Genomic DNA, 26574 nt, shown 5'->3' on the forward strand with positions numbered 1-26574 from the left:
TCTATGATATTAGTCCAGATGACCAAAAGCTTGGTCAGAGATTTTAAGGATGCGTCTGGAGGCGGAGAGCTTTAGGGAGGGAGGTCCAGAGCTTGGGGCCTCGGCAAAAGGTGGCACGGCCGCCAATGGTGGAACGATTAAAATCCGGGAGGAGCAAGAGGCCAGAATTAGAGGAGCGCAGAGATCTCGGAGGTTTGTGGCGCTGGAGGTTACAGAGATAGGGAGGGGAGAGGTCACGGAGAGATTTGAAAACAAGGATTAGAATTTTAAAATTGAGGCGTTTACACTTGCATGAATCCCTAAGGAGCCTGTCCCACAGACTGGCCTCCCCCTCACCGACCCCCCCCCACTGACCCACCCCCCCCACCCCCTCACCACCGACCCCCCTCCCTCACCGACACCCCCCCTCACCGACCCCCCCCCCCCACCGACCCCCCCCCCACCGACCCCCCCCCCCACCGACACCCCCCCTCACCGACACCCCCCCTCACCGACACCCCCCCTCACCAACCCCCCCCGGCACCGACCCCCCTCACCGACCCCCCTCCCTCACCGACACCACCCCCTCACCGACCCCCCTCCCTCACCGACACCCCCCCTCACCAACCCCCCCCGGCACTGACCCCCCCTCACCGACCCCCCTCCCTCACCGACACCACCCCCTCACCGACCCCCCTCCCTCACCGACACCACCCCCTCACCGACCCCCCCCCGGCACCGACCCCCCTCCCTCACCGACACCACCCCCTCACCGACCCCCCCCCGGCACCGACCCCCCTCCCTCACCGACACCACCCCCTCACCGACCCCCCCCCGGCACCGAACCCCCTCCCTCACCGACCCCCCCCCCCTCCCACCGACCCCCCTCCTCACCGCCCCCCCCATCCCTCACCGACACCCCCCCTCACCGACCCCCCCCCCCACTGACCCCCCTCCCTCACCGACACCCCCCCTCACCGACACCCCCCCCCACCGACCCCACCCCCTCACCGACACCCCCCCTCACCAACCCCCCCCGGCACCGACCCCTCTCACCGACACCCCTGCTCAGCGACACCCCGCACCCACCCTTCACGGACCCCCCTCCCTCACCAACGACCCCCCCCCCCCGCACCGACCCCTCCCGGCACCGACCCCCCTCCCTCACCGACACCCCCCCGGCACCAACCCCCCTCACCGACACCCCCCCCTCACCGACACCCCCCCCCCACCACCCCCTCACCGACCCCCCCCGGCACCAACCCCCCTCCCTCACCGACCACCCCCCCCCCACCCCCTCCTCACCGACCCCCCCCCCCAATCCCTCACCAACCCCCCCCGGCACCGACCCCTCTCACCGACACCCCTGCTCAGCGACACCCCGCACCCCCCCTTCACGGACCCCCCCCTCACCGACCACCCCCCCACTGAGCCCCCCTCACCGACCCCCCCCTCACCGACCACCCCCCCCACTGAGCCCCCCTCACCGACCCCCCCCTCACCGACCACCCCCCCCACTGAGCCCCCCTCACCGACCCCCCCCTCACCGACCCCCCCCCCACTGAGCCCCCCTCACCGACCCCCCCCCTCACCGACCACCCCCCCCACTGAGCCCCCCTCACCGACCCCCCCCTCACCGACCACCCCCCCCACTGAGCCCCCCTCACCGACCCCCCCCTCACCGACCCCCCCCCCACTGAGCCCCCCTCACCGACCCCCCCCTCACCGACCACCCCCCCCACTGAGCCCCCCTCACCGACCCCCCCCTCACCGACCACCCCCCCCACTGAGCCCCCCTCACCGACCCCCCCCTCACCGACCACCCCCCCCACTGAGCCCCCCTCACCGACCCCCCCCCTCACCGACCATTAACACATAGGTTACAAAAGGGAAAGAGAATTTCAAAATTCAATTCTTTACTTGTGCTGTTTATTGAGATTATTGATAATAGCAGACGTGGAAACTCCACGATTCAGGACACTGCGCCCGAGCAGTTCAAATTCCACTTTCATTACGTGAATACTTGGAATTTTAACGGTGTTTTGGGGATGATATTCTGGATTGCACCCTGTTCCCCTCCCCCCATGTAAAACTAACAGGGCCCTTACTGCAGCTGGGTGCTGACTGTAACCCACATCCCATCCAACAACTTCAGATTTGCCGCTGACCTACTTTTAAAAAGCGTTACCACACCTTACTTTGTAAGAATATAATTTATATAATCCAGCCTCAATCAGAAACACTGGCATCATTAAGGAACTGATTTGAACTGGTACATTTTCAGACAGTATCCCTTGCGATTGGCTCACACTATTCAGCAGCATGTTTACAGTAACATCGGTCTGCTGCACCGGGACAGTGTAGGCACAAGTGAAATAAATACTTTCTAGTGCTTTTTACAACCTCAAAGCGCTTCACAGCCAATGAGTACTTTGCAGGGTAGTCACTGTTGTAATGTGGGAAACGCGGCAGCCTATTTGCGCACAGCAAGCTCCCACAAACAGCAATGTGATAATGACCAAATAATCTGCTTTAGTGATGTTGATTGAGGGATAAATATTGACCAGGACACCAGGGATAACTCCCCTGCTCTTCTTTGAAATAATACAATGGGATCTTTTACATCCATCTGAGAGCGCAGACAGGGCCTTGGTTTAAATTCTCATGTGAAAGACGACACCTCTGACACTGCACTGGGAGTGTCCGCCTAGATTTTGTGCTCAAGTCTCTGGAGTGGGACTTGAACCCACGACCTTCTGACTCAAGAGGCGAGAGAGAGCGTTACCCACTGAGCCACAGCTGACACATAATTCAGAGTGCCCCAAAGTTGGTGAAGGCACCGAGGAAGGAGCTGGCAGTGTCTATCTGCGGTCTATGCCGAGTTAGCGAGTGCTACATTAAGGGCAGTATAATTGGCCTCACTAGTCCTCGACTGTGGAGGGTGCAGGGCAGAGGGAGAAATGAGTGAAGGTTCCTGCTCCTGAGCGTTGTGCAGTAACCTCTGCTAGGCACTCCATGTGCATGGATATCAACCCAGAACTCAAATCAAGCTCAGCTCAATGCTACCCATAGAGTCCAATATATTAGCTATTTGGCTATGAATGATCTTCAGAAAAGGGTCTTGTTGAGATCAAAAGTCTCTCCACACAGTTACAGGGATAAAACATCGAGCTGTTACCTTTAAAAAAAATCCAGCTGAAGTCTAACTTAATTTGCCAATTTCTCAGTCAGCCTGGTGTTTAGTGCGAGCAGGGCCAGACACCGCCTCACCTCGCCCACACTGCTGGGCCGACACTTGGGGGGAGGGGGGGTTCTCACTAACCTCCTCAATCACACGGCCAATTTTAAAGGCATGGCATGTGTGCACCGTGAGGCACAGTCCGCAGAGTCGCTGAACCGGAGTCCCAGGGGAGGGCGGAACACGCGGGACCACTGAAAGGTCCTGTTGTTGCACCAGCACTAGCCATCAACACAATATGGGGCTGTGTGAAGAACAGCAATCTATATCGGGCCTGTGAGACTCAGTAACTGCTCCCCCCTACCCACCCTGATCAGGGCGAGGGGGGGGTGGAGAAAGCATTAATATTGGTCCCAGAGGAATTGCACTAACTGCAGTAGGTTAGAATGGAGAGGAGCAGGGACTGAAGTCCCAGGCGGTGCTGGATGAGGTGAGGGGAACCGGTCATCGCGCAGAACCACTCTCCTGCTCACTCAAAGTGGTTTTTAACTCCAAAAATAAATTCAAGTTATTCAGTAATGCAAATGAAATAAAACAGCACAAGAGACTTTGTTTAAAAACATGATTTCAATTTGAATTAAGATAATTCGAAATAAGCAACTTCAAATTGTACCCTTCAGATAAGCTGTTCGATATTACAGCTGCTAGTTTGGTTTAAACTCTCCATCCTCGGCATGAAGCGAGACAAGAAGATGCGGATTACACAGCAGATCGTCTGCCAATACTGCAGCACTCTGCAAATGTCACGGGATGCCAGCTGTTTGATGAAGTTTAGTGAATGTAAGAACACACCATGTTTACAGGGCATTTTAGAAGCAGCTCAGAGTAGAATAACATGGGGAACAGCCACAGGTAAGGAATACTGTCTGTTATCTTTGGTTACTGTGTATTTTATAACATTATGAAGGCCTAAATAACGACATAATATCCACTGATGTTCAGTTTAAAAACAGTGCATTATCTTGCGTCATTCAGCTGCCTAGCAACAGTCAGAATCTCCTTGGCCCCTTTGCTCAGCAGGAGATTGGCTAAGTCTATCCCGAGTTTTTCAGCCGCTGCCTGCGAACTTTGGGGAATTCTCTTCGCCGTGACCCCAACATGCTGAGCATCATCATCGCCACATTCTTCATCCTGAGAGGAGACAGACATACATCGGCCATTTTACTCTGACTGCCTTCACCGCTTTCAATTTCCCCACATGTTTAGAACAGAATTCGAGACACAATCACCAGCGGGACGAGTCCATGGGGTAAAACCGCTGTAATGTTACAGTGACAAACCCAGTGCGGCTCAGTAGGTGGCACTCTCCCCTCTCGCAGACAAAAGGTCGTGGGTTCAAGCAGCACCCCAGGTCCTGAGCCCATGACCCACACTGGCTCTCTAGTGCTGCACTGCTGAAGAGACCAGCTTTTGGATGAGACATTAAACCGGTCTAGATGGAGGGTCCAAGTGTCCTGACCAGCATTCCTCTTTCAACAGACATCACCAACAACAGATTAGCAGCTCTCAGATCTCTGTTTGTGGGACTTGGCTGTGTGCAAATAGCATCCATTTTTAGCGACAAACACTGACTGACAATGGCTCACAATAATTGGGAAGCACTTTGGCACGGAGGGCTGTGAGACCTGCTGTACCTAACCTGGGAGCACCAGTTACCAATACTGGAGGCAGAAAGCATCGTCATCTATTCTCCGGTTATAAAAGGGGTCGGGGGGTCTAGTAAGGAGGAGGAACTGAGGGAAATCCTTATTAGCCGGGAAATTGTGTTGGGGAAATTGATGGGATTGAAGGCCGATAAATCCCCAGGGCCTGATGGACTGCATCCCAGAGTACTTAAGGAGGTGGCCTTGGAAATAGCGGATGCGTTGACAGTCATTTTCCAACATTCCATTGACTCTGGATCAGTTCCTATGGAGTGGAGGGTAGCCAATGTAACCCCACTTTTTAAAAAAGGAGGGAGAGAGAAAACAGGGAATTATAGACCAGTCAGCCTGACATCGGTAGTGGGTAAAATGATGGAATCAATTATTAAGGATGTCATAGCAGTGCATTTGGAAAGAGGTGACATGATAGGTCCAAGTCAGCATGGATTTGTGAAAGGGAAATCATGCTTGACAAATCTTCTGGAATTTTTTGAGGATGTTTCCAGTAGAGTGGACAAGGGAGAACCAGTTGATGTGGTATATTTGGACTTTCAGAAGGCGTTCGACAAGGTCCCACACAAGAGATTGATGTGCAAAGTTAGAGCACATGGGATTGGGGGTAGTGTACTGACATGGATTGAGAACTGGTTGTCAGACAGGAAGCAAAGAGTAGGAGTAAATGGGTACTTTTCAGAATGGCAGGCAGTGACTAGTGGGGTACCGCAAGGTTCTGTGCTGGGGCCCCAGCTGTTTACACTGTACATTAATAATTTAGATGAGGGGATTAAATGTAGTATCTCCAAATTTGCGGATGACACTAAGTTGGGTGGCAGTGTGAGCTGCGAGGAGGATGCTGTGAGGCTGCAGAGCGACTTGGATAGGTTAGGTGAGTGGGCAAATGCATGGCAGATGAAGTATAATGTGGATAAATGTGAGGTTATCCACTTTGGTGGTAAAAACAGAGAGACAGACTATTATCTGAATGGTGACAGATTAGGAAAAGGGGAGGTGCAAAGAGACCTGGGTGTCATGGTACATCAGTCATTGAAGGTTGGCATGCAGGTACAGCAGGCAGTTAAGAAAGCAAATGGCATGTTGGCCTTCATAGCGAGGGGATTTGAGTACAGGGGCAGGGAGGTGTTGCTACAGTTGTACAGGGCCTTAGTGAGGCCACACCTGGAGTATTGTGTACAATTTTGGTCTCCTAACCTGAGGAAGGACATTCTTGCTATTGAGGGAGTGCAGCGAAGGTTCACCAGACTGATTCCCGGGATGGTGGGACTGACCTATCAAGAAAGACTGGATCAAATGGGCTTGTATTCACTGGAGTTCAGAAGAATGAGAGGGGACCTCATAGAAACATTTAAAATTCTGACGGGGTTAGACAGGTTAGATGCAGGAAGAATGTTCCCAATGTTGGGGAAGTCCAGAACCAGGGGTCACAGTCTGAGGATAAGGGGTAAGCCATTTAGAACTGAGATGAGGAGAAACTTCTTCACCCAGAGAGTGGTGAACCTGTGGAATTCTCTACCACAGAAAGTTGTTGAGGCCAATTCACTAAATATATTCAAAAAGGAGTTAGATGAGGTCCTTACTACTCGGGGAATCAAGGGGTATAGCGAGAAAGCAGGAATGGGGTACTGAAGTTACATGTTCAGCCATGAACTCATTGAATGGCGGTGCAGGCTAGAAGGGCCGAATGGCCTGCTCCTGCACCTATTTTCTATGTTTCTATGTAACACTGAGTCACGGGGTCCTGGAGCAGAAACTCCCCCTATAAAGGGAAACCTTGGTTGAGGTGAGCAGCGACAGGAAGCAGTGACCTCGGCAATCTCTGCCAAGTTTTTAAACACGTGTCACTTATGGTCCCACCGTGGGGATTCCTGCTGAGCTGAGCGGGAGGCCACGGGGAACGAGGTGAGGGGGACGCTAGGAGAAGGGGAGGGGCCGCGAGGAGGAAGGGGGGGGCCGCGAGGAGAAGGGGGGGGGGGCCGCGAGGAGAAGGGGGGGGGGCCGCGAGGAGAAGGGGGGGGGGGCGGCACGAGGCACAGCAGCCCAGCCCTGCCTCAGTGTTCGCCCTCTTTCCCCGTTTAATGCTCAGTTTGCTGAAACACCCGCCAGCTGCAGTGAGATGACATTTGATCGCGTCCGTCCAGAAGACCCCCCCATGGCCCCGCCAACAGAAATTGCCACTGGAACAATTCAAAGGGCTCCGCTTTCGCACGTCTCATCTGGAGGACTGCCCATCGCATCACACTGCTCCTGCCCCTCACTAACCCAGAGCGACCCGCCCGGGCAACGAGCGACCCGCCCGCCCGGGCAACGGGCGAGCGACCCGCCCGGGCAACGAGCAAGCGACCCACCCGCCCGGGCAACGAGCGACCCACCCGGGCAACGGGCGAGCGACCCGCCCGGGCAACGAGCGAGCGACCCACCCACCCGGGCAACGGGCGAGCGACCCGCCCGGGCAACGAGCGACCCACCCGCCCGGGCAACGAGCGAGCGACCCGCCCGGGCAACGAGCGAGCGACCCGCCCGGGCAACGAGCGAGCGACCCGCCCGGGCAACGAGCGAGCGACCCGCCCGGGCAACGAGCGAGCGACCCGCCCGGGCAACGAGCGAGCGACCCGCCCGGGCAACGAGCGAGCGACCCGCCCGGGCAACGAGCGAGCGACCCGCCCGGGCAACGAGCGAGCGACCCGCCCGGGCAACGAGCGAGCGATCCGCCCGGGCAACGAGCGAGCGACCCGCCCGGGCAACGAGCGAGCGACCCGCCCGGGCAACGAACGAGCGACCCACCCGCCCGGGCAACGGGCGAGCGACCCGCCCGGGCAACGGGCGAGCGACCCGCCCGGGCAACGAGCGACCCACCCGCCCGGGCAACGAGCGACCCACCCGCCCGGGCAACGAGCGACCCACCCGCCCGGGCAACGAGCGACCCACCCGCCCGGGCAACGAGCGACCCACCCGCCCGGGCAACGAGCGACCCACCCGCCCGGGCAACGAGCGACCCATCCGCCCGGGCAACGAGCGACCCACCCGCCCGGGCAACGAGCGACCCACCCGCCCGGGCAAGCGACCCACCCGGGCAACGGGCGAGCGACCCGCCCGGGCAACGAGCGAGCGACCCGCCCGCCCGGGCAACGAGCGAGCGACCCGCCCGCCCGGGCAACGAGCGAGCGACCCACCCGGGCAACGAGCGACCCACCCGCCCGGGCAACGAGCGACCCACCCGCCCGGGCAACGAGCGACCCACCCGCCCGGGCAACGGGCGAGCGACCCGCCCGGGCAACGAGCGAGCGACCCGCCCGGGCAACGAGCGAGCGACCCGCCCGGGCAACGAGCGAGCGACCCACCCGCCCGGGCAACGAGCGAGCGACCCGCCCGGGCAACGAGCGACCCACCCGCCCGGGCAACGAGCGACCCACCCGCCCGGGCAACGAGCGAGCGACCCGCCCGGGCAACGAGCGAGCGACCCGCCCGGGCAACGAGCGAGCGACCCGCCCGGGCAACGAGCGACCCGCCCGGGCAACGAGCGAGCGACCGCCCGGGCAACGGGCGAGCGACCCGCCCGGGCAACGAGCGAGCGACCCGCCCGGGCAACGAGCGACCCGCCCGCCCGGGCAACGAGCGAGCGACCCGCCCGGGCAACGAGCGACCCGCCCGCCCGGGCAACGAGCGACCCGCCCGCCCGGGCAACGGGCGAGCGACCCGCCCGGGCAACGAGCGACCCACCCGCCCGGGCAACGAGCGACCCACCCGCCCGGGCAACGAGCGAGCCACCCGCCCGGGCAACGAGCGAGCGACCCGCCCGGGCAACGAGCGAGCGACCCGCCCGGGCAACGAGCGAGCGACCCGCCCGGGCAACGAGCGAGCGACCCGCCCGGGCAACGAGCGACCCGCCCGGGCAACGAGCGACCCGCCCGGGCAACGAGCGAGCGACCCGCCCGGGCAACGAGCGAGCGACCCGCCCGGGCAACGAGCGAGCGACCCGCCCGGGCAACGAGCGAGCGACCCGCCCGGGCAACGAGCGAGCGACCCGCCCGGGCAACGAGCGAGCGACCCGCCCGGGCAACGAGCGAGCGACCCGCCCGGGCAACGAGCGACCCACCCGCCCGGGCAACGAGCGAGCGACCCGCCCGGGCAACGAGCGAGCGACCCGCCCGGGCAACGAGCGACCCACCCGCCCGGGCAACGAGCGACCCACCCGCCCGGGCAACGAGCGACCCACCCGCCCGGGCAACGAGCGAGTGACCCGCCCGGGCAACGAGCGAGCGACCCGCCCGGGCAACGAGCGAGCGACCCGCCCGGGCAACGAGCGAGCGACCCGCCCGGGCAACGAGCGAGCGACCCGCCCGGGCAACGAGCGAGCGACCCGCCCGCCCGGGCAACGAGCGAGCGACCCGCCCGCCCGGGCAACGAGCGAGCGACCCGCCCGCCCGGGCAACGAGCGAGCGACCCGCCCGGGCAACGAGCGAGCGACCCGCCCGGGCAACGAGCGAGCGACCCGCCCGGGCAACGAGCGAGCGACCCGCCCGGGCAACGAGCGACCCACCCGCCCGCCCAACGAGCGACCCACCCGCCCGGGCAACGAGCGAGCGACCCGCCCGGGCAACGAGCGACCCACCCGCCCGGGCAACGAGCGAGCGACCCGCCCGGGCAACGAGCGACCCACCCGCCCGGGCAACGAGCGAGCCACCCGCCCGCCCGGGCAACGAGCGAGCGACCCGCCCGGGCAACGAGCGAGCGACCCGCCCGGGCAACGAGCGAGCGACCCGCCCGGGCAACGAGCGACCCACCCGCCCGGGCAACGAGCGACCCACCCGCCCGGGCAACGAGCGACCCACCCGCCCGGGACTGTGGGACGTTTCTGGATGTCAAAAGAAAGGAAGGATTTGCATTTCACACAATACAACGGTCACTACACTCCAAAACTTCTTCATTAGCTGTAAAGCGCTTTGAAACAGCCAGTGGTTGTGAAAGGCGCTTTATAAATGCAAGACTTTCTTTTCTTCTTTTATATGGTGCCTTTCACCACCTCAGGACGTTGCAAAGTGCTTTACAACCAATGAAGTATGTGTGAAGTACAGTTGCTGTTGTAATATAGAGAAATGCAGCAGTCAATTTTGCACACCGCAAGCTCCCACAAACATCAGAATAGACGGTCCCTCGAACGAGGCTGACTTGCTTCCACACCAAAAGGGATGCATTTACAGATGGTTCACTGAAGGACCTGATATTCCAGTCATGAACTCCAGGGGTAGACGATGCCTGTGCGTGGATTTTTTTTAACGTGCTTGAACAATACGGTCTTGTCAGAGCTAGGCCTTTCCAGTGGCCGCTGTGCTGCACGGACCCAGTGCGTACACATAGCGCAGTGTGCGCTGGCCCGTGCTGCCCCCAGCTCGTCTGGGCCCCGTACCCTCATTTGCCGCACCTCAGGCACGATCTCTCACCGTTCCTCCACCACAAAACATTTGCCGCACCTCCACCCCGACCTTCCTGCTCCTCCGCTGTGCCTGGGCCCCGAATGCTCCAGCCCACACTCTAACCGGCAACCTGGGCCAGTTGCCCACCTCGAAGTCGTCGCACACTTGGGACGACACGTGGTGGCCCACGATATTCCAGGGCCCGCACTCCAGCTCTTTTATCCTCCTGACCTGCGGTGGTGTCCTCTCGCAGGTCGAGGTGGCCCAAAAACAGCAAGAGATAAATGACCATATACTCTATTTTTAGGGTAAATATTGGCCCCAAGATTCTTGGGAGAACTCCTTCCCCACTTCTAAATTGCACCATGGGATCTTTTACATCCATCTGAGATGGCAGATGGGGCCTCGCTTTAACGTCTTATGTGAAAGAAGTTACCAGTGCGGCGCTCCTTCAGTACTGCCCCTCCGACAGTGCGGCACTCCCTCAGTACTGCCCCTCCGACAGTGCGGCACTCCCTCAGTACTGCCCCTCCGACAGTGCGGCACTCCCTCAGTACTGCCCCTCCGACAGTGCGGCACTCCCTCAGTACTGCCCCTCCGACAGTGCGGCACTCCCTCAGTACTGCCCCTCCGACAGTGCGGCACTCCCTCAGTACTGCCCCTCCGACAGTGCGGCGCTCCCTCAGTACTGCCCCTCCGGCGCTCCCTCAGTACTGCCCCTCCGGCGCTCCCTCAGTACTGCCCCTCCGACAGTGCGGCGCTCCCTCAGTACTGCCCCTCCGGCGCTCCCTCAGTACTGCCCCTCCGACAGTGCGGCGCTCCCTCAGTACTGCGCTCCCTCAGCACTGCCCCTCCGGCACTCCCTCAGTACTGCCCCTCCGGCAGTGCGGCGCTCCCTCAGTACTGCCCCTCCGACAGTGCGGCGCTCCCTCAGTACTGCCCCTCTGACAGTGCGGCACTCCCTCAGTACTACCCCTCCAACAGTGCGGCGCTCCCTCAGCACTGCTCCTCCGACACTGCAGCGCTCCCTCAGCACTGCCCCTCCGACACTGCGGCACTCCCTCAGCACTGCCCCTCCGACAGCGTGGCGCTCCCTCAGCACTGCCCCTCCGACACTGCAGCGCTCCCTCAGTACTGCCCCTCAGACAGCGCGGCGCTCCCTCAGTACTGCCCCTCCGACACTGCAGCGCTCCCTCAGCACTGCCCCTCCGACACTGCAGCGCTCTCTCAGCACTGCCCCTCCGACAGCGCGGCGCTCCCTCAGTACTGCCCCTCCGACACTGCAGCGCTCCCTCAGCACTGCCCCTCCGACAGCGCGGCACTCCCTCAGCACTGCACTCGAGTGCCGACCTGGATTGCGGGTGTACCTGGGTTTGAGTAGATACACTTGTTTGCATCGTATCTTTCAGGCTGTCGGATCCATCGAGACTGTACACAGCCCCTGTGAGGTAGAGCTGCAATTGAAGGATTCAGAGAATAAAATGTAGATTTGAAGAAGCAAAAATGCAAAAAGGTGTCAGTCACACACGAAAGGCAGAGTTACCTGATTTCCATTAATGACAGTGTGAACAGCAACTGGTACACTGCAGCCTCCCTCCTGCACAAAACATGGAACACAGAGCATGTTAGTATCTTAGAAACATAGGAAATAGGTGCAGGAGTAGGCCATTCGGCCCTTCGAGCCTGCACCACCATTCAATAAGATCATGGCTGATCATTCACCTCAGTACCCCTTTCCTGCTTACTCTCCATACCCCTTGATCCCTTTAGCCGTATGGGCCATATCTAACTCCCTCTTAAATATATCCAATGAACTGGCCTCAACAACTCTCTGCGGCAGGGAATTCCACAGGTTAACAACTCTCTGAGTGAAGAGGTTTCTCCTCATCTCGGTCCTAAATGGCCTACCCCTTATCCTAAGACTGTGTCCGCTGGTTCTGGACTTCCCCAACATCGGGAACATTCTTCCCGCATCTAACCTGTCCAGTCCCGTCAGAATTTTATATGTTTCTATGAGATCCCCTCTCATCCTTCTAAACTTCAGTGAATAAAGGTCCAGTCGATCCAGTCTCTCCTCATATGACAGTCCAGCCATCCTAGGAATCAGACTGGTGAATCTTTGCTGCACTCCCTCAATAGCAAGAACGTCCTTCCTCAGATTAGGAGACCAAAACTGAACACAATATTCCAGGTGAGGCCTCACTAAGGCCCTGTACAACTGCAGTAAGACCTCCCTGCTCCGATACTCAAATCCCCTAGCTATGAAGGCCAACATACCATTTGCCTTCTTAACCGCCAACCTTCAATGACTGATGGATCATGACACCCAGGTCTCGTTGCACCTCCCCTTTTCTTAATCTGCCGCCATTCAGATAATATTCTACCTTCGAGTTTTTGCCCCCAAAGTGGATAACCTCACATTTATCCACATTATACTGCATCTGCCATGCATTTGCCCACTCACCTAACCTGTCCAAGTCACCCTGCAGCCTCTTACCTCCTCACAGCTCACACCGCCACCCTGTTTAGTGTCATCTGCAAACTTGGAGATATTACACTCAATTCCTTCATCCAAATCATTGATGTATATTGTAAATAGCTGGGGTCCCAGCACTGAGCCCCACTAGCCACTGCCTGCCATTCTGAAAAGGACCTGTTTAACCCGACTCTCTGCTTCCTGTCTGCCAACCAGTTCTCTATCCACGTCAGTACATTACCCCCAATACCATTTGCTTTAATTTTGCACACCAATCTCTTGTGTGGGACCTTATCAAAAGCCTTTTGAAAGTCCAAATACACCACATCCACTGGTTCTCCCTTGTCCACTCTACTAGTTACATCCTCAAAAAATTCTAGAAGATTTGTCAAGCATGATTTCCCTTTCATAAATCCATGTTGACTTGGACCAATCCTGTCACTGCTTTCCAATTGCGCTGCTATTTCATCTTTAATAATTGATTCCAACATTTTCCCCACTACTGATGTCAGGCTAACCGGTCTATAATTACCCGTTTTCTCTCTCCCTCCTTTTTTAAAAAGTGGTGTTACATTAGCTACCCTCCAATCCATAGGAACTGATCCAGAGTCGATAGACTGTTGGTAAATGATCACCAATTCTAGGGCCACTTCCTGAAGTACTCTGGGATGCAGACTATCAGGCCCTGGGGATTTATCGGCCTTCAATCCCATCAATTGCCCCAACACAATTTTCCGACTAATAAGGATTGCCTTCAGTTACTCCTTCTCACTAGACCCGCGGTCCCCTACTATTTCTGGAAGGTTATTCGTGTCTTCCTTCATGAAGACAGAACCAACGTATTTGTTCAACTGGTCTGCCATTTATTTGTTCCCCATTATAAATTCACCTGAATCTGACTGCAAGGGACCTACATTTGTCTTCACTAATCTTTTTCTCTTCACATATCTATAGAAGCTTTTGCAGTCAGTTTTTATGTTCCCGGCAAGCTTCCTCTCATACTCTATTTCTCCCTCCTGATTAAACCCTTTGTCCTCCTCTGCTGAATTCTAAACTTCTCCCAATCCTCAGGTTTGCTGCTTTTTCTGACCAATTTATATGCCTCTTCCTTGGATTTAACACTATCCTTAATTTCTCTTGTTAGCCACGGTTGGGCCACCTTCCCTGTTTTATTTTTACTCCAGATTGTTGAAGTTCATCCATGTGATCTTTAAATGTTTGCCATTGCCTATCCACCGTCAACTCGTTAAGTATCATTCGCCAGTCTATTCTAGCCAATTCACACCTCATACCATCGAAGTTACCTTTCCTTAAGTTCAGGATAAGTAATAAGACTTACTTATCCTGAACTTAAGGAAAGGTAACTTTGATGGTATCCTCGTCTCTGAACTGACTGTGTCACTCTCCATCTTAATAAGGAATTCTACCATATTATGGTCACTCTTCCCCAAGGGGCCTCGCACAACAAGATTGCTAATTAGTCCTTTCTCATTACACATCACCCAGTCTAGGATGGCCAGCCCTCTAGTTGGTTCCTCGACATATTGGTCTAGAAAACCATCCCTAATACACTCCAGGAAATCCTCCTCCAGCGTATTGCTACTAGTTTGGTTAGCCCAATCAATATGTAGATTAAAGTCGTTCATGATAACTGCTGTACCTTTATTGCACACATCCCTAATTTCTTGTTTGATGTTGTCCCTTAACCTCACGACTACTGTTTGGTGGTCTGTACACAACTCCCACCAGCATTTTCTGCCCTTTGGTATTCCGCAGCTCCGCTCATACAGATTCCACATCATCCAAGCTAACTTCCTTCCTTACTATTGCGTTAATTTCCTCTTTAACCAGCAACTCTACCCCACCTCCTTTTCCTTTCTGTCTATCCTTCCTGAATGTTGAATACCCCTGGATGTTGAGTTCCCAGCCTTGGTCACCCTGGAGCCATGTCTCCGTGATGCCAATTATATCATATTCGTTAATTGCTGCCTGTGCAGTTAATTCGTCCATCTTATTACGAATACTCCTCACATTGAGGCACAGAGCCTTCAGGCTTGTCTTTTTAAAACACTTTACCCTGTTAGAATTTTGCTGAATGTGGCCCTTTTTGATTTTTGCCTTGGGTTTTTCTGCCCTTCACTTTTACTTTTCTTCTTTCTATCTTTTGCTTGTGACCCCATTTTACTTCCCTCTGTCTCCCTGCATAGGTTCCCATCCCCCTGCCATATTAGTTTAACCCCTCCCCAACAGCACTCGCAAACACTCCCCCTAGGACATTGGTTCCGGTCCTGCCCAGGTGCAGACCGTCCGTTTTGTACTGGTCCCACCTCCCCAAGAACCGGTTCCAATGTCCCAGGAATGTGAGGTGTGGAGTCTTTACAACTCCCCACCTCACAGCCATACAACGGAGACTAGACCAAGCATCATGCAGGAGTGAGAACAATCACAGAATCCTGGACTGTACCAGTCAAATGTTCCCAGCTTCAGTCTCCTGTATCAGCTGATAGCAGAGGAGCAACAGCGTCACTGCACAGGGGCAGAGAGAGAGTGGTCAAATCCGATCGCTGTGCAGCAACTCCCACTAGGCTGTGAATGGATGCTGCACGAGGCTAGGAGCGGGTGCGACTCTAATGCCCCCCAGTGGCCAATACATGTGGGTACGGGAGTGTTGGCGTTCCGTTACTGGACGCTTAATCCGGAGAACAGGAGTTCAAATCCCACTGTGGGAAGTTTGAGAATTTGAATTCAGTTTTAAAAATCTAAATAAAAAGCCGGTTTCAGTAATAATGACCAGAAGCTGTTGGATTGTCCCAAAGACTCATGGGGTTCACTGATGGCCTTTAGGTAAGGAAACCTGCTTCCCTTACCTGGTCTGGTCTATAGGTGACTCCAGTCCGACCCCAATGTGGCTGACGCTGAACTGAACTGAGGAGCAGGCCTCTCCGTCGTATCAAACCGCTACGGAAAGTAGCAGGCGGACTGCAGCGGTTCAGGAAGGCGCCCCCCCCCCCCGGCGACAGCCCCCGACCCCTCCCCCGGCGACAGCAACACCCCCCACCCCCAGCGACAGCCCCCGACCCCCCCCCACCCCCACCGACAGCCCCCGACTGCCCCCCCCCACCGACAGCCCCCGACCCCCCCCCCCCACCGACAGCCCCCGACCCCCCCCCCCACCGACAGCCCCCGACCCCCCCCCCCACCGACAGCCCCCGACCCCTCCCCCGGCGACAGCCCCCGACCCCCCCCCCCCGGCAACAGCCCCCGACCCCCCCCCCCCGGCGACAGCCCCCGACCCCTCCCCCGGCGACAGCAACACCCCCCACCCCCAGCGACAGCCCCCGACCCCCCCCACCCCCACCGACAGCCCCCGACTGCCCCCCCCCCACCGACAGCCCCCGACCCCCCCCCCCACCGACAGCCCCCGACCCCCCCCCCCCGGCGACAGCCCCCGACCCCCCCCCCCCGGCGACAGCCCCCGACTGCCCCCCCCCCGGCGACAGCCCCCGACCCCCCCCCCACCGACAGCCCCCGACCCCCCCCACACCCCCAGCGACAGCCCCCGACTGCCCCCCCCCACCGACAGCCCCCGACCCCTCCCCCGGCGACAGCAACACCCCCCACCCCCAGCGACAGCCCCCCCCGGCGACAGCCCCCCCCCCCCCCCCCCCCGGCGACAGCCCCCAACCCCCCCCCCCGGCGACAGCCCCCCCCCCCCACAGACAGCACACCCCCCCCACCCCCAGCGACAGCCCCAGACAGCCCCCCCTCCCCCCGACAGCCCACCCCCCCCGACCCCCGACGACAGCCCCAGACAGCACCCCACCCCCAGCCCCCGACCCCCCCCCACACCCAGCGCCAGCCCCCCCCCCACCCCACACCCCCAGTGACGACCCTCCGCCCGCCCCGCTGCGATGGCCCCCGACCCGTCACCCACCGACAGCCCACCCCCCCGACCCCCGACGACAGCCCCAGACAGCACCCCACCCCCAGCCCCCGACCCCCCCCCACACCCAGCGCCAGCCCCCCCCCCACCCCACACCCCCAGTGACGACCCTCCGCCCGCCCCGCTGCGATGGCCCCCGACCCGTCACCCAGCGACAGGCCCCGCCCCCTGGCGACGACGGCCCAAGATGTGACTGACTGATTGGATGTGCGATTGCCAGCAGCCGCCTCACGCACGGCCAAGGGGGCAGAGCAACGTGCCAGCTTCTCATGCTGGTAGCTGCCAAGAACCAGCTGATAATCAGAGCACAGCAGCAGAGTTTCATTTATTGTTAACTGTACCAGGTGCTTCATGAAGGAACGCTCGGCAATGCAGCGTAGGACTGTTTCTGTGTGGTGAAGAGTAGATACCATGTCCAGGACTTCAGAGTCATTCATTCTCACTTCCACACCCAGGGCACCCTGGAACCAAATAGCAACACATTGTTTAACAACAGAAGAAAACGTCTTGTACACAACTCGGGCAAATGGGCTGCAAGTGTCGACATTTCCCAAACACCCATCATTCAGGAACCAAGAGAAGCACTCACAACGATCAGAAAACGCTCGCAGTCTCTGCTTTCTGTCCTGTCATTTTACCAAACGCACCAAAAGGTTAAAGTTCACAAACATACAGCATGCGAATAAGAGTATTGTGATTACAGGCCCAACAAGATTTTAAATGGTTTCCGAACAATTTCTAGAAATGAAGAAACAGGCCAGTCAGCTCGTGCTGTTCGGAGTTCTGCTGAAGTCACAACTCGTGAACATTAACCAGTTTCTCTTCCCAAGGCTGGCCCAAGGCTGTGTATGTTCAGCATTGAGTCTGTAACTCTGACTGGGCACAGGGAGAATGCACGAGCTTGTATCATGGCTGCAGTGCGTGTTGGTGAGTCAAAAGTCACTAATTGTGCAGTAGCGCTGTATAATTCACACTTACCTGGCCCACAGCGTACATACAATCTTCAGGCTCCAGAATCTATAAGAAAAAAAAGATCTATTTTACTGCCACTTTATGTGAATGGGAGCATCAGATTTCTCCGCCCGTGTGAAGAGGGAAATGGTCAGCATTCCAATTTGGAAAATAAAACACTGACAACAGAAACCGCTCATCGCTGCCCCTCCAAACTGCAGCAAGGTTCCAACATTGGATTCAGGCATCTGGGAAATAGAAAGGAGCAGCAATGAGAAGGGAAAGTGCCCCTGCATAGTGTTGGTGCATGTGGCCAGAACTGGCCCCTCAGTAAGGCTACTCGGCCCATCACCGGCCACCCACCCAGACCAGGGCCCATCACCGGCCACCCACTCAGACCAGGGCCCATCACCGGCCACCCACTCAGACCAGGGCCCATCACCAGCCACCCACCCAGACCAGGGCCCATCACCAGCCACCCACCCAGACCAGGGCCCATCACCAGCCACCCACCCAGACTAGGGCTCATCACCAGCCACCCAGACTAGGGCCCATCACCAGCCACCCACCCAGACTAGGGCTCATCACCAGCCACCCAGACTAGGATCCATCACCAGCCACCCACCCAGACCAGGGCCCATCACCAGCCACCCACCCAGACCAGGGCCCATCACAGACCGCCCACCCAGACTAGGGTCCATCACCAGCCACCCACCCAGACCAGGGCCCATCACAGACCACCCATCCAGACTAGGGCCCACCCACCCAGACCAGGGCCCATCACAGACCACCCACCCAGACCAGGGCCCATCACAGACCACCCACCCAGACCAGGGCCCATCACCGGCACCCACCCAGACCAGGGCCCATCACCGGCCACCACCCAGACCAGGGCCCATCACCGGCCACCACCCAGACCAGGGCCCACCCACCCAGACCAGGGCCCACCCACCCAGACCAGGGCCCATCACCGGCACCCACCCAGACCAGGGCCCATCACCGGCACCCACCCAGACCAGGGCCCATCACCGGCACCCACCCAGACCAGGGCCCATCACCGGCCACCACCCAGACTAGGGCCCATCACCGGCACCCACCCAGACTAGGGCCCACAATTTCTCCATCGCAGCACCCAGCTGTTGCCTCCACAGTCCCATTCACAGCTCGATGTCTCTGTGTGACGGATTTGCTCCTCCAGTTAGTGCCCCTTGTTCACAGTAACGATTGTCCTGTCGATATTGTGCACTTTATCTTATACTTTGTATTAGTGTGTTTCAGTGTTGGTTACTCTGGCTCCAAGGGAGACGGATAATGCGTTACTGAGCGGAAGCCAAGCATTGTGCTTCAGAGATGCGCTGGTCTGGAAGCAGGAGAGAAGTGAAGCGAGATTACTCGCACCTTGATCACAAGGGTTCTCAGCGGCACGGTGCCGCGGGTTAGGAAAAGGCTCGACAGGTTATTAAAAGCAGTACCTGGCTGATGCGACTATCCCAGCCCATCCTCCGCAGACCCGCTGCTGCCAGCACAATGGCACTGTAATCATCTTTCTCGTCAAGCTTCTTCAACCGCGTGTTCAAATTGCCTCTCTGCGATCAAAATTGTTAAAGACACAGACGGGCACCAGTAATTCAATCAGCATCAGACACAGCTCCCAACACCACTTCAAAGACTCGGTTTCACCAGACTCCAGCTGTCACCATCAGCCCACAAAAGGTGCGGAGTCTGTTTCAGGAGACAACTTACCTTGCCAGTGATGATGAAGAGCACAGTCCCAGTAACATGGCCACAGGAGCCTACACTAAGCATGGTTTAGTCAAGCCAATCCAACAGACAACAGTACCTCTTCCATTTCAAAGACTTGGGGGATTTGTACCTGCTAATCAAGGTCACTGGTTATCCTCGAAGCACTTGGAATGTAGGTACAGAATTGGAGGATTTTACACTGTGGGCAAGCTCGGTGACGAGACTGCCCCACACTCATAGGCTGGGCTCAAAGCACAGCTGCCGGAGCGAACCCATTGGACCCCACTGACCCCAAACTACAACATTGATGTATTCTGGCAGAGTCGGGCTAATTTTACCACATTTTGAAGACAGAGAATTAAGAGGATTTAAAATTAACTTAGGAATGACAGTTAGTTACTGGTGTAGGACCCTGGTCAGGTTGCACACTTCTGGTCTCCATATTATTAAAAAGGAGATAAGAAGCACTGGAGAAAGTACAAAAATCATTGACAAGGATCATATCAGAACAGAGAGATGACAGCTATCGGTAAAGATTGAACAGGTTGGGGCTTTTTACTTGAAGAGAAGACTTAGGAGGAGACCTGATAGAGGTCTTTAAAATGATGAATGGGTTGGGCAGAGTAGATGTGGAGAGTATTCCACTTGTGGGAGAATCCACAATTGGGGCCATAAATCCGACAGTTACTAACAAATCCAGTCGAGGAATGAGGAGAAATGCCTTTGCTCAGAGTGGTTAGTTTGTGGAACTCGCCACCACAGGGAGAGGTTGTGGCAAAACCTTTCAATGTTTTCAAAGGGAAATGAGAGATACATGAGGGAAAAGGGAAGAGAGGGAGATGCTGAATGGCTGAGATGAGGCAGAGGGAATGAGAGGAGGCTGGTGTGGAGTATAAACAGTTGGGCCGAATGGCCTGTTTGTGTGCTGTATATTCGATGTTATTCTCTGTAGTAATCCCTTAATATACTAACAAATATAAACATTTGAAAAAGAAAAATGTCAAAAGGTTAGTAGATAAAGCAGAGGGATAGGACGAAGTGGAGAGCTCTTTCAGAGAGCTGGCACGATGGGCCGAATGGTTTTCTGTGATTCTGTGAGTGTGCCTCTGAGCAATAAAAGGATACGATATCCTTGAATTCCAGGTGAGGAAATCTCCTCTTGAGCTGTGCGGCTCGGCGTAAAGAACTAGTTCCCACGATGCTGTAGAGACAAGAGTGAGAGGGAGGTGAAACCATCGCACAGAACGAGCCTCTATCGACTTGGTGTAATCTCCTACAACAATCCAACACCAGAGCTCGTCTCCCTGCCTATCCAGCAAGCCACAGCCCGACACAGTAAAGTGTGTACCTGTAACACGGCCTCACCTCCTCTCCACCAGTGTGCCCAGGGATTTCCCCGCATGGCTCGGGTGCAGAACGACAGCATCGAAAGGAATCTCGCGCCTGTAACAAGACAACAGTGATTTCCGATCAGAGTTCGCCTCTGCGTACTGAAAAACAATAAATGCAGAGCTTGGGCAGTTCCCAGTCAGGGCTCACTGTTTACATTGAAGGGCCAGTGAAAGGGGAACAATGAGCCCACAGAGAATTGTGGTAGGGATGCTCGTACTGTTTTTGCATCATTCCATCAGCTGTATAAACTGCAGGAGGTAAAACAGCGCTCTCAATTTCCTTGACAATTAGACACAGAGTAAAGCTCCCTCTACACTGTCCCATCAAACACTCCCAGGGCAGGTACAGGGGGTTAGATACAGAGTAAAGCTCCCTCTACACGGTTCCATCAAACATTCCCAGGGCAGGTACAGCACGGGTTAGAAACAGAGTAAAGCTCCCTCTACACTGTTCCATCAAACTCTCCCAGGGCAGATACAGGGGGTTAGATACAGAGTAAAGCTCCCTCTACACTGTCCCATCAAACACTCCCAGGGCAGGTACAGGGGGTTAGATACAGAGTAAAGCTCCCTCTACACTGTCCCAAATACTCCCAGGGCAGGTACAGCACGGGGTTAGATACAGAGTAAAGCTCCCTCTACACGGTTCCATCAAACATTCCCAGGGCAGGTACAGCACGGGGTTAGATACAGAGTAAAGCTCCCTCTTCACTGTCCCATCAAACACTCCCAGGGCATGTGCAGCACGGGTTAGATAAAGAGTAAAGCTCCCTCTACACTGTCCCATCAAACACTCCCAGGGCAGGTACAGCACGGGTTAGATACAGAGTAAAGCTCCCTCTACACTGTTCCATCAAACTCTCCCAGGGCAGGTACAGCACGGGTTAGATAAAGAGTAAAACTCCCTCCACACTGTCCCATCAAACACTCCCAGGGCAGGTACCGGGGGTTAGATACAGAGTAAAGCTCCCTCTACACTGTCCCATCAAACACTCCCAGGGCAGGTACAGGGGGTTAGATACAGAGTAAAGCTCCCTCTACACTGTCCCATCAAACACTCCCAGGGCAGGTACAGGGGGTTAGATACAGAGTAAAGCTCCCTCTACACTGTCCCATCAAACACTCCCAGGGCAGGTACAGGGGGTTAGATACAGAGTAAAGCTCAACTGGAATTTAGGTGCATGCTTAGTTGAGGAATTTGAACCACGCTGAACCTTCATAAAGATTCTCAACTTGAAAACACTCACTCACTTGCAGATGGCTCCAATTGTAAACCCAGGAGGGAGGGTGGTTGGCAGGTCCTTCAGAGAGTGAACTACCAGGTCAACCCTGCAGCAGAGGAACAGGCTGTGAGATGCCAGCTGAAAACGTCCATAATATAGTCGATAACGTTACAGAATAAAGACTTTTACAACAAGGATTACACTCCATTACCTCGGCCAATATGGCAACACATCACCAAGGTTGAAAAAGATAGAAGACAAAGTAAATCAGGAGATATCTTCTCTCCCCGCCAGAGATTGAGCACGTAATCCAGGCTGACACACCAGTGCAGTACTGAGGGAGCGCCGCACTGTCAGAGGGGCAGTACTGAGGGAGCGCCGCACTGTCAGAGGGGCAGTACTGAGGGAGTGCTGCACTGCTGGAGGGGTAGTACTGAGGAAGTGCTGCACTGTCAGAGGGGCAGTACTGAGGGAGCGCCGCACTGTCAGAGGGGCAGTACTGAGGGAGTGCTGCACTGTCAGAGGGGCAGTACTGAGGGAGCGCCACACTGTCGGAGGGGTAGTACTGAGGGAGTGCTGCACTGTCAGAGGGGCAGTACTGAGGGAGCGCCACACTGTCGGAGGGACAGTACTGAGGGAGCGCCACACTGTCAGAGGGGTAGTACTGAGGGAGTGCCACACTGTCGGAGGGGCAGTACTGAGGGAGCGCCGCACTGTCAGAGGGGCAGTACTGAAGGAGCGCTGCACTGTCGGAGGGGCAGTACTGAGGGAGCGCCACACTGTCAGAGGGGCAGTACTGAGTGAGCGCCGCACTGTCGGAGGGGCAGTACTGAGGGAGCGCTGCACTGTCAGAGGGGTAGTACTGAGGGAGCGCCGCACTGTCGGAGGGGCAGTACTGAGGGAGTGCCGCACTGTCGGAGGTGCCGTATTTTAGATAAGATGTTAAACCGAAGCCACCCCTACGTCAGGTGGACGTAAAAAATCCCAGGTGCTATGTCAAAGAAGAGCAGAGGAGATCTCCCTGGTATTTTGGGGCCAATATTTATCCCTCAATCGATATCACTAAACAGAATATCTGGTCATTAGCACATTGCTGATTGTGGGATCTTGCTGTGTGCATATTGTTTGCTGCGTTTCCTGCAGCACAACAGTGACTACACGTCAATAAAGTATTCCACTGACTGTAAAACACTTCGGGACATCCTGAAGTGAAAGCCACTGTTTTTCTTCTCTTTTATTCCTATTAGACACAGGAGAAAACTCCCCTGCACTTCTTCGAAATAGTGCCGAGATCTTTTAAACCCACCAGAGAGTGCAGACAGTTTAATAGTTCATCCGAAAGACGGCACCTCTGGCAGTCCTCAACACTGCACTGGAGTGTCAGCCTGGATTTTGTGCTCAAGTCTCTTTGGTGGGTGGGACTTGAGTCCACAACATTCTGACTCAGAAGCAAGCGTGCTGACACATTTATAATAGCTGACAAACAATCATATTAATTCATGTGAAGGGGTTTTAAATAAAAGATGGCTATTTCAAGGGTTAGGGTTAACCATTTCAAGGGCAAGTTAGAGTTGATTGAATGATGGGTAGACTGACACCCTGCAATTCTTACTCATTCTTCTCCAACGCAGTTTCCAGCTCCTTTGTGAATAGACTCTTCTCGCCAATCTAACGGACAGAAATTAAACCACCATTAAATAATATAGGTGGTTTCAACCTGGTGCAAGTGTTTCCTCAGGGACACTCCCCCCCCCCCCCCCACCCCACACAAACAAGCATTCCTAGATCAGGTACAGGGAGTTAGATACAGAGTAAAGCTCCCTCTACACTGTCCCATCAAACACTCCCAGGGCAGGAACAGGGGGTTAGATACAGAGTAAAGCTCCCTCTACACTGTCCCATCAAACACTCCCAGGGCAGGAACAGGGGGTTAGATACAGAGTAAAGCTCCCTCTACACTGTCCCATCAAACACTCCCAGGGCAGGTATAGGGGGTTAGATACTGAGTAAAGCTCCCTCTACACTGTCCCATCAAACACTCCCAGGGCAGGTACAGCACGGGGTTAGATACAGAGTAAAGCTCCCTCTACACTGTCCCATCAAACACTCCCAGGGCAGGTACAGGGGGTTAGATACAGAGTAAAGTTCCCTCTACACTGTCCCATCAAACACTCCCAGGGCAGGTACAGGGGGTTAGATACAGAGTAAAGCTCCCTCTACACTGTCCCATCAAACACTCCCAGGGCAGGTACAGGGGGTTAGATACAGAGTAAAGCTCCCTCTACACTGTCCCATCAAACACTTCCAGGCCAGGTACAGCATTGGGTTAGATACAGAGTAAAGCTCCCTCTACACTGTCCCATCAAACACTCCCAGGGCAGGTACAGGGGGTTAGATACAGAGTAAAGCTCCCTCTACACTGTCCCATCAAACACTCCCAGGGCAGGTACAGGGGGTTAGATACAGAGTAAAGCTCCTTCTACACTGTCCCATCAAACACTCCCAGGGCAGGTACAGGGGGTAAGATACAGAGTAAAGCTCCCTCTACACTGTCCCATCAAACACTTCCAGGGCAGGTACAGCATTGGGTTAGATACAGAGTAAAGCTCCCTCTACACTGTCCCATCAAACACTTCCAGGGCAGGTACAGCATTGGGTTAGATACAGAGTAAAGCTCCCTCTACACTGTCCCATCAAACACTCCCAGGGCAGGTACAGGGGGTTAGATACAGAGTAAAGCTCCCTCTACACTGTCCCATCAAACACTCCCAGGACAGGTACAGCACGGGTTAGATACAGAGTAAAGCTCCCTCTACACTGTCCCATCAAACACTCCCAGGGCAGGAACAGGGGGTTAGATACAGAGTAAAGCTCCCTCTACACTGTCCCATCAAACACTCCCAGGGCAGGTACAGGGGGTTAGATACAGAGTAAAGCTCCCTCTACACTGTCCCATCAAACACTTCCAGGGCAGGTACAGCATTGGGTTAGATACAGAGTAAAGCTCCCTCTACACTGTCCCATCAAACACTCCCAGGGCAGGTACAGGGGGTTAGATACAGAGTAAAGCTCCCTCTACACTGTCCCATCAAACACTCCCAGGGCAGGTACAGCACGGGGTTAGATACAGAGTAAAGCTCCCTCTACACTGTCCCATCAAACACTCCCAGGGCAGGTACAGGGGGTTAGATACAGAGTAAAGCTCCCTCTACACTGTCCCATCAAACACTCCCAGGGCAGGTACAGGGGGTTAGATACAGAGTAAAGCTCCCTCTACACTGTCCTATCAAACACTCCAAGGGCAGGTACAGCACGGGGTTAGATACAGAGTAAAGCTCCCTCTACACTGTCCCATCAAACACTCCCAGGGCAGGTACAGGGGGTTAGATACAGAGTAAAGCTCCCTCTACACTGCTCCATTTAAAGGTGTTAATTGACAGACAATTTCATGATGTGTACCTCAGCAATGTAGAAAATAGAAAATCAAAACAGAAGATAAGAGATACCTTTGAGAGAGCGGTGTCCAGAATTTTGTCTCCAATGGTTGTCATGGCAACTACGGTGATAGAAAGCAGCATTAAATCATGGTGTGTAGTACAATGGAGCATCTGCACGCAGGGTTTTAAGGGGAAGAAAAGGCCATCAAGCTCATAAATGCTGAGCCGATCAGTCAGTCATGAAGCATCACTAGATACACTAAACTAATCTTCCTCCCATCCCCGACAGTCCCAATATTCTCAGATGCACATGATCGGAAAAGTCCGCTTCTGTCCATGGGACCGGTCCCCAGGTCACACGACTCACTCCTACCCCCAACAACCCCCAATAGCCCCGCCCGTCAAATCTTCATCCATGAGCCTCTTAAAATTTCTAGCACCCTCCATTTGTGCTGGCTCCGAGTTGGCTAGTCTGCACATTTACCACCCTGAGACGGGCGGAATTCTGTCCTATTTGTGCATCTCCCTTAATTCATCGGAGCGTGAATCCATATCCATATCCCCCTGCCCTGGAGCTCGGGACTCGGAGGGGCTATTGCAGATCCACCAGGATCATACCGGAGTAAAGAGTTAACTTATGTGGACAGATTGCATAAACTGCGCTTATATTCCCTCGAGTTTAGAAGGTGATCTAATTGAGGTGTTTAAAATGATTGAGAGAATCATCAGGGTCGAGAGAGATAAACTATTTCTTCTGGTGAGGAGGGCCCAGAACAAGGGGTCACATTCTTAAAATTAAGAGCCAGGCTGTTCAGGAGTGATGTCACGAAGCACTTCTTCTCACAAAGGATAGTGGAAATCTGGAACTCTCCCCAAAAAACGGTGAATTCTGAGGGTCAACTGGAGCTTTGAAGGCGGAGATCGATAGGTGTGTGTTAAGTGTGGGTAGTGTGGTATAGTGTGGGTAGTGGGTATAGTGTGGGTATAGTGTGGGTATAGTGTGGGTATAGTGTGGGTAGTGTGGGTAGTGTGGGTAGTGTGGGTAGTGTGGGTAGTGTGGGTAGTGTGGGTAGTGTGGGTAGTGTGGGTAGTGTGGGTAGTGTGGGTAGTGTGGGTAGTGT

The 26574-nt window shown here is 55.7% G+C and overlaps 1 protein-coding gene across 1 annotated transcript; it reads right to left on the minus strand.

The window, feature by feature from the left end:
* Nucleotides 1–1891: 1891 nt before the first annotated feature.
* hmbsb (hydroxymethylbilane synthase, b) lies at nucleotides 1892–25594 on the minus strand. Its single transcript, XM_070894581.1, has 11 exons — nucleotides 25523–25594; nucleotides 23629–23684; nucleotides 22045–22122; nucleotides 20768–20845; nucleotides 20528–20603; nucleotides 19132–19245; nucleotides 17687–17725; nucleotides 17050–17169; nucleotides 11833–11886; nucleotides 11657–11743; nucleotides 1892–4348 (listed from the first exon to the last, which is right to left on the minus strand). Exons 1-11 carry the CDS (start codon nucleotides 25592–25594, stop codon nucleotides 4175–4177), a joined length of 948 nt encoding a protein of 315 aa, XP_070750682.1. The 3' UTR covers nucleotides 1892–4174.
* Nucleotides 25595–26574: the final 980 nt, after the last annotated feature.

This window comes from Pristiophorus japonicus, chromosome 11 (genome assembly GCF_044704955.1).
Source record: "Pristiophorus japonicus isolate sPriJap1 chromosome 11, sPriJap1.hap1, whole genome shotgun sequence".
NCBI lineage: Eukaryota > Metazoa > Chordata > Chondrichthyes > Pristiophoridae > Pristiophorus > Pristiophorus japonicus.

Excerpts from the sequence above, each read along its gene's own strand:
- hmbsb (XM_070894581.1), bottom strand. The coding sequence starts at position 25,594 with ATGCTGCTTTCTATCACCGTAGTTGCCATGACAACCATTGGAGACAAA. Across the intron at positions 23,685-25,522 it reads TGGACACCGCTCTCTCAAAG|ATTGGCGAGAAGAGTCTATT; the intron begins GTATCTCTTATC and ends TCTGTCCGTTAG. Across the intron at positions 17,726-19,131 it reads GGGATAGTCGCATCAGCCAG|ATTCTGGAGCCTGAAGATTG; the intron begins GTACTGCTTTTA and ends TTTTTCTTATAG.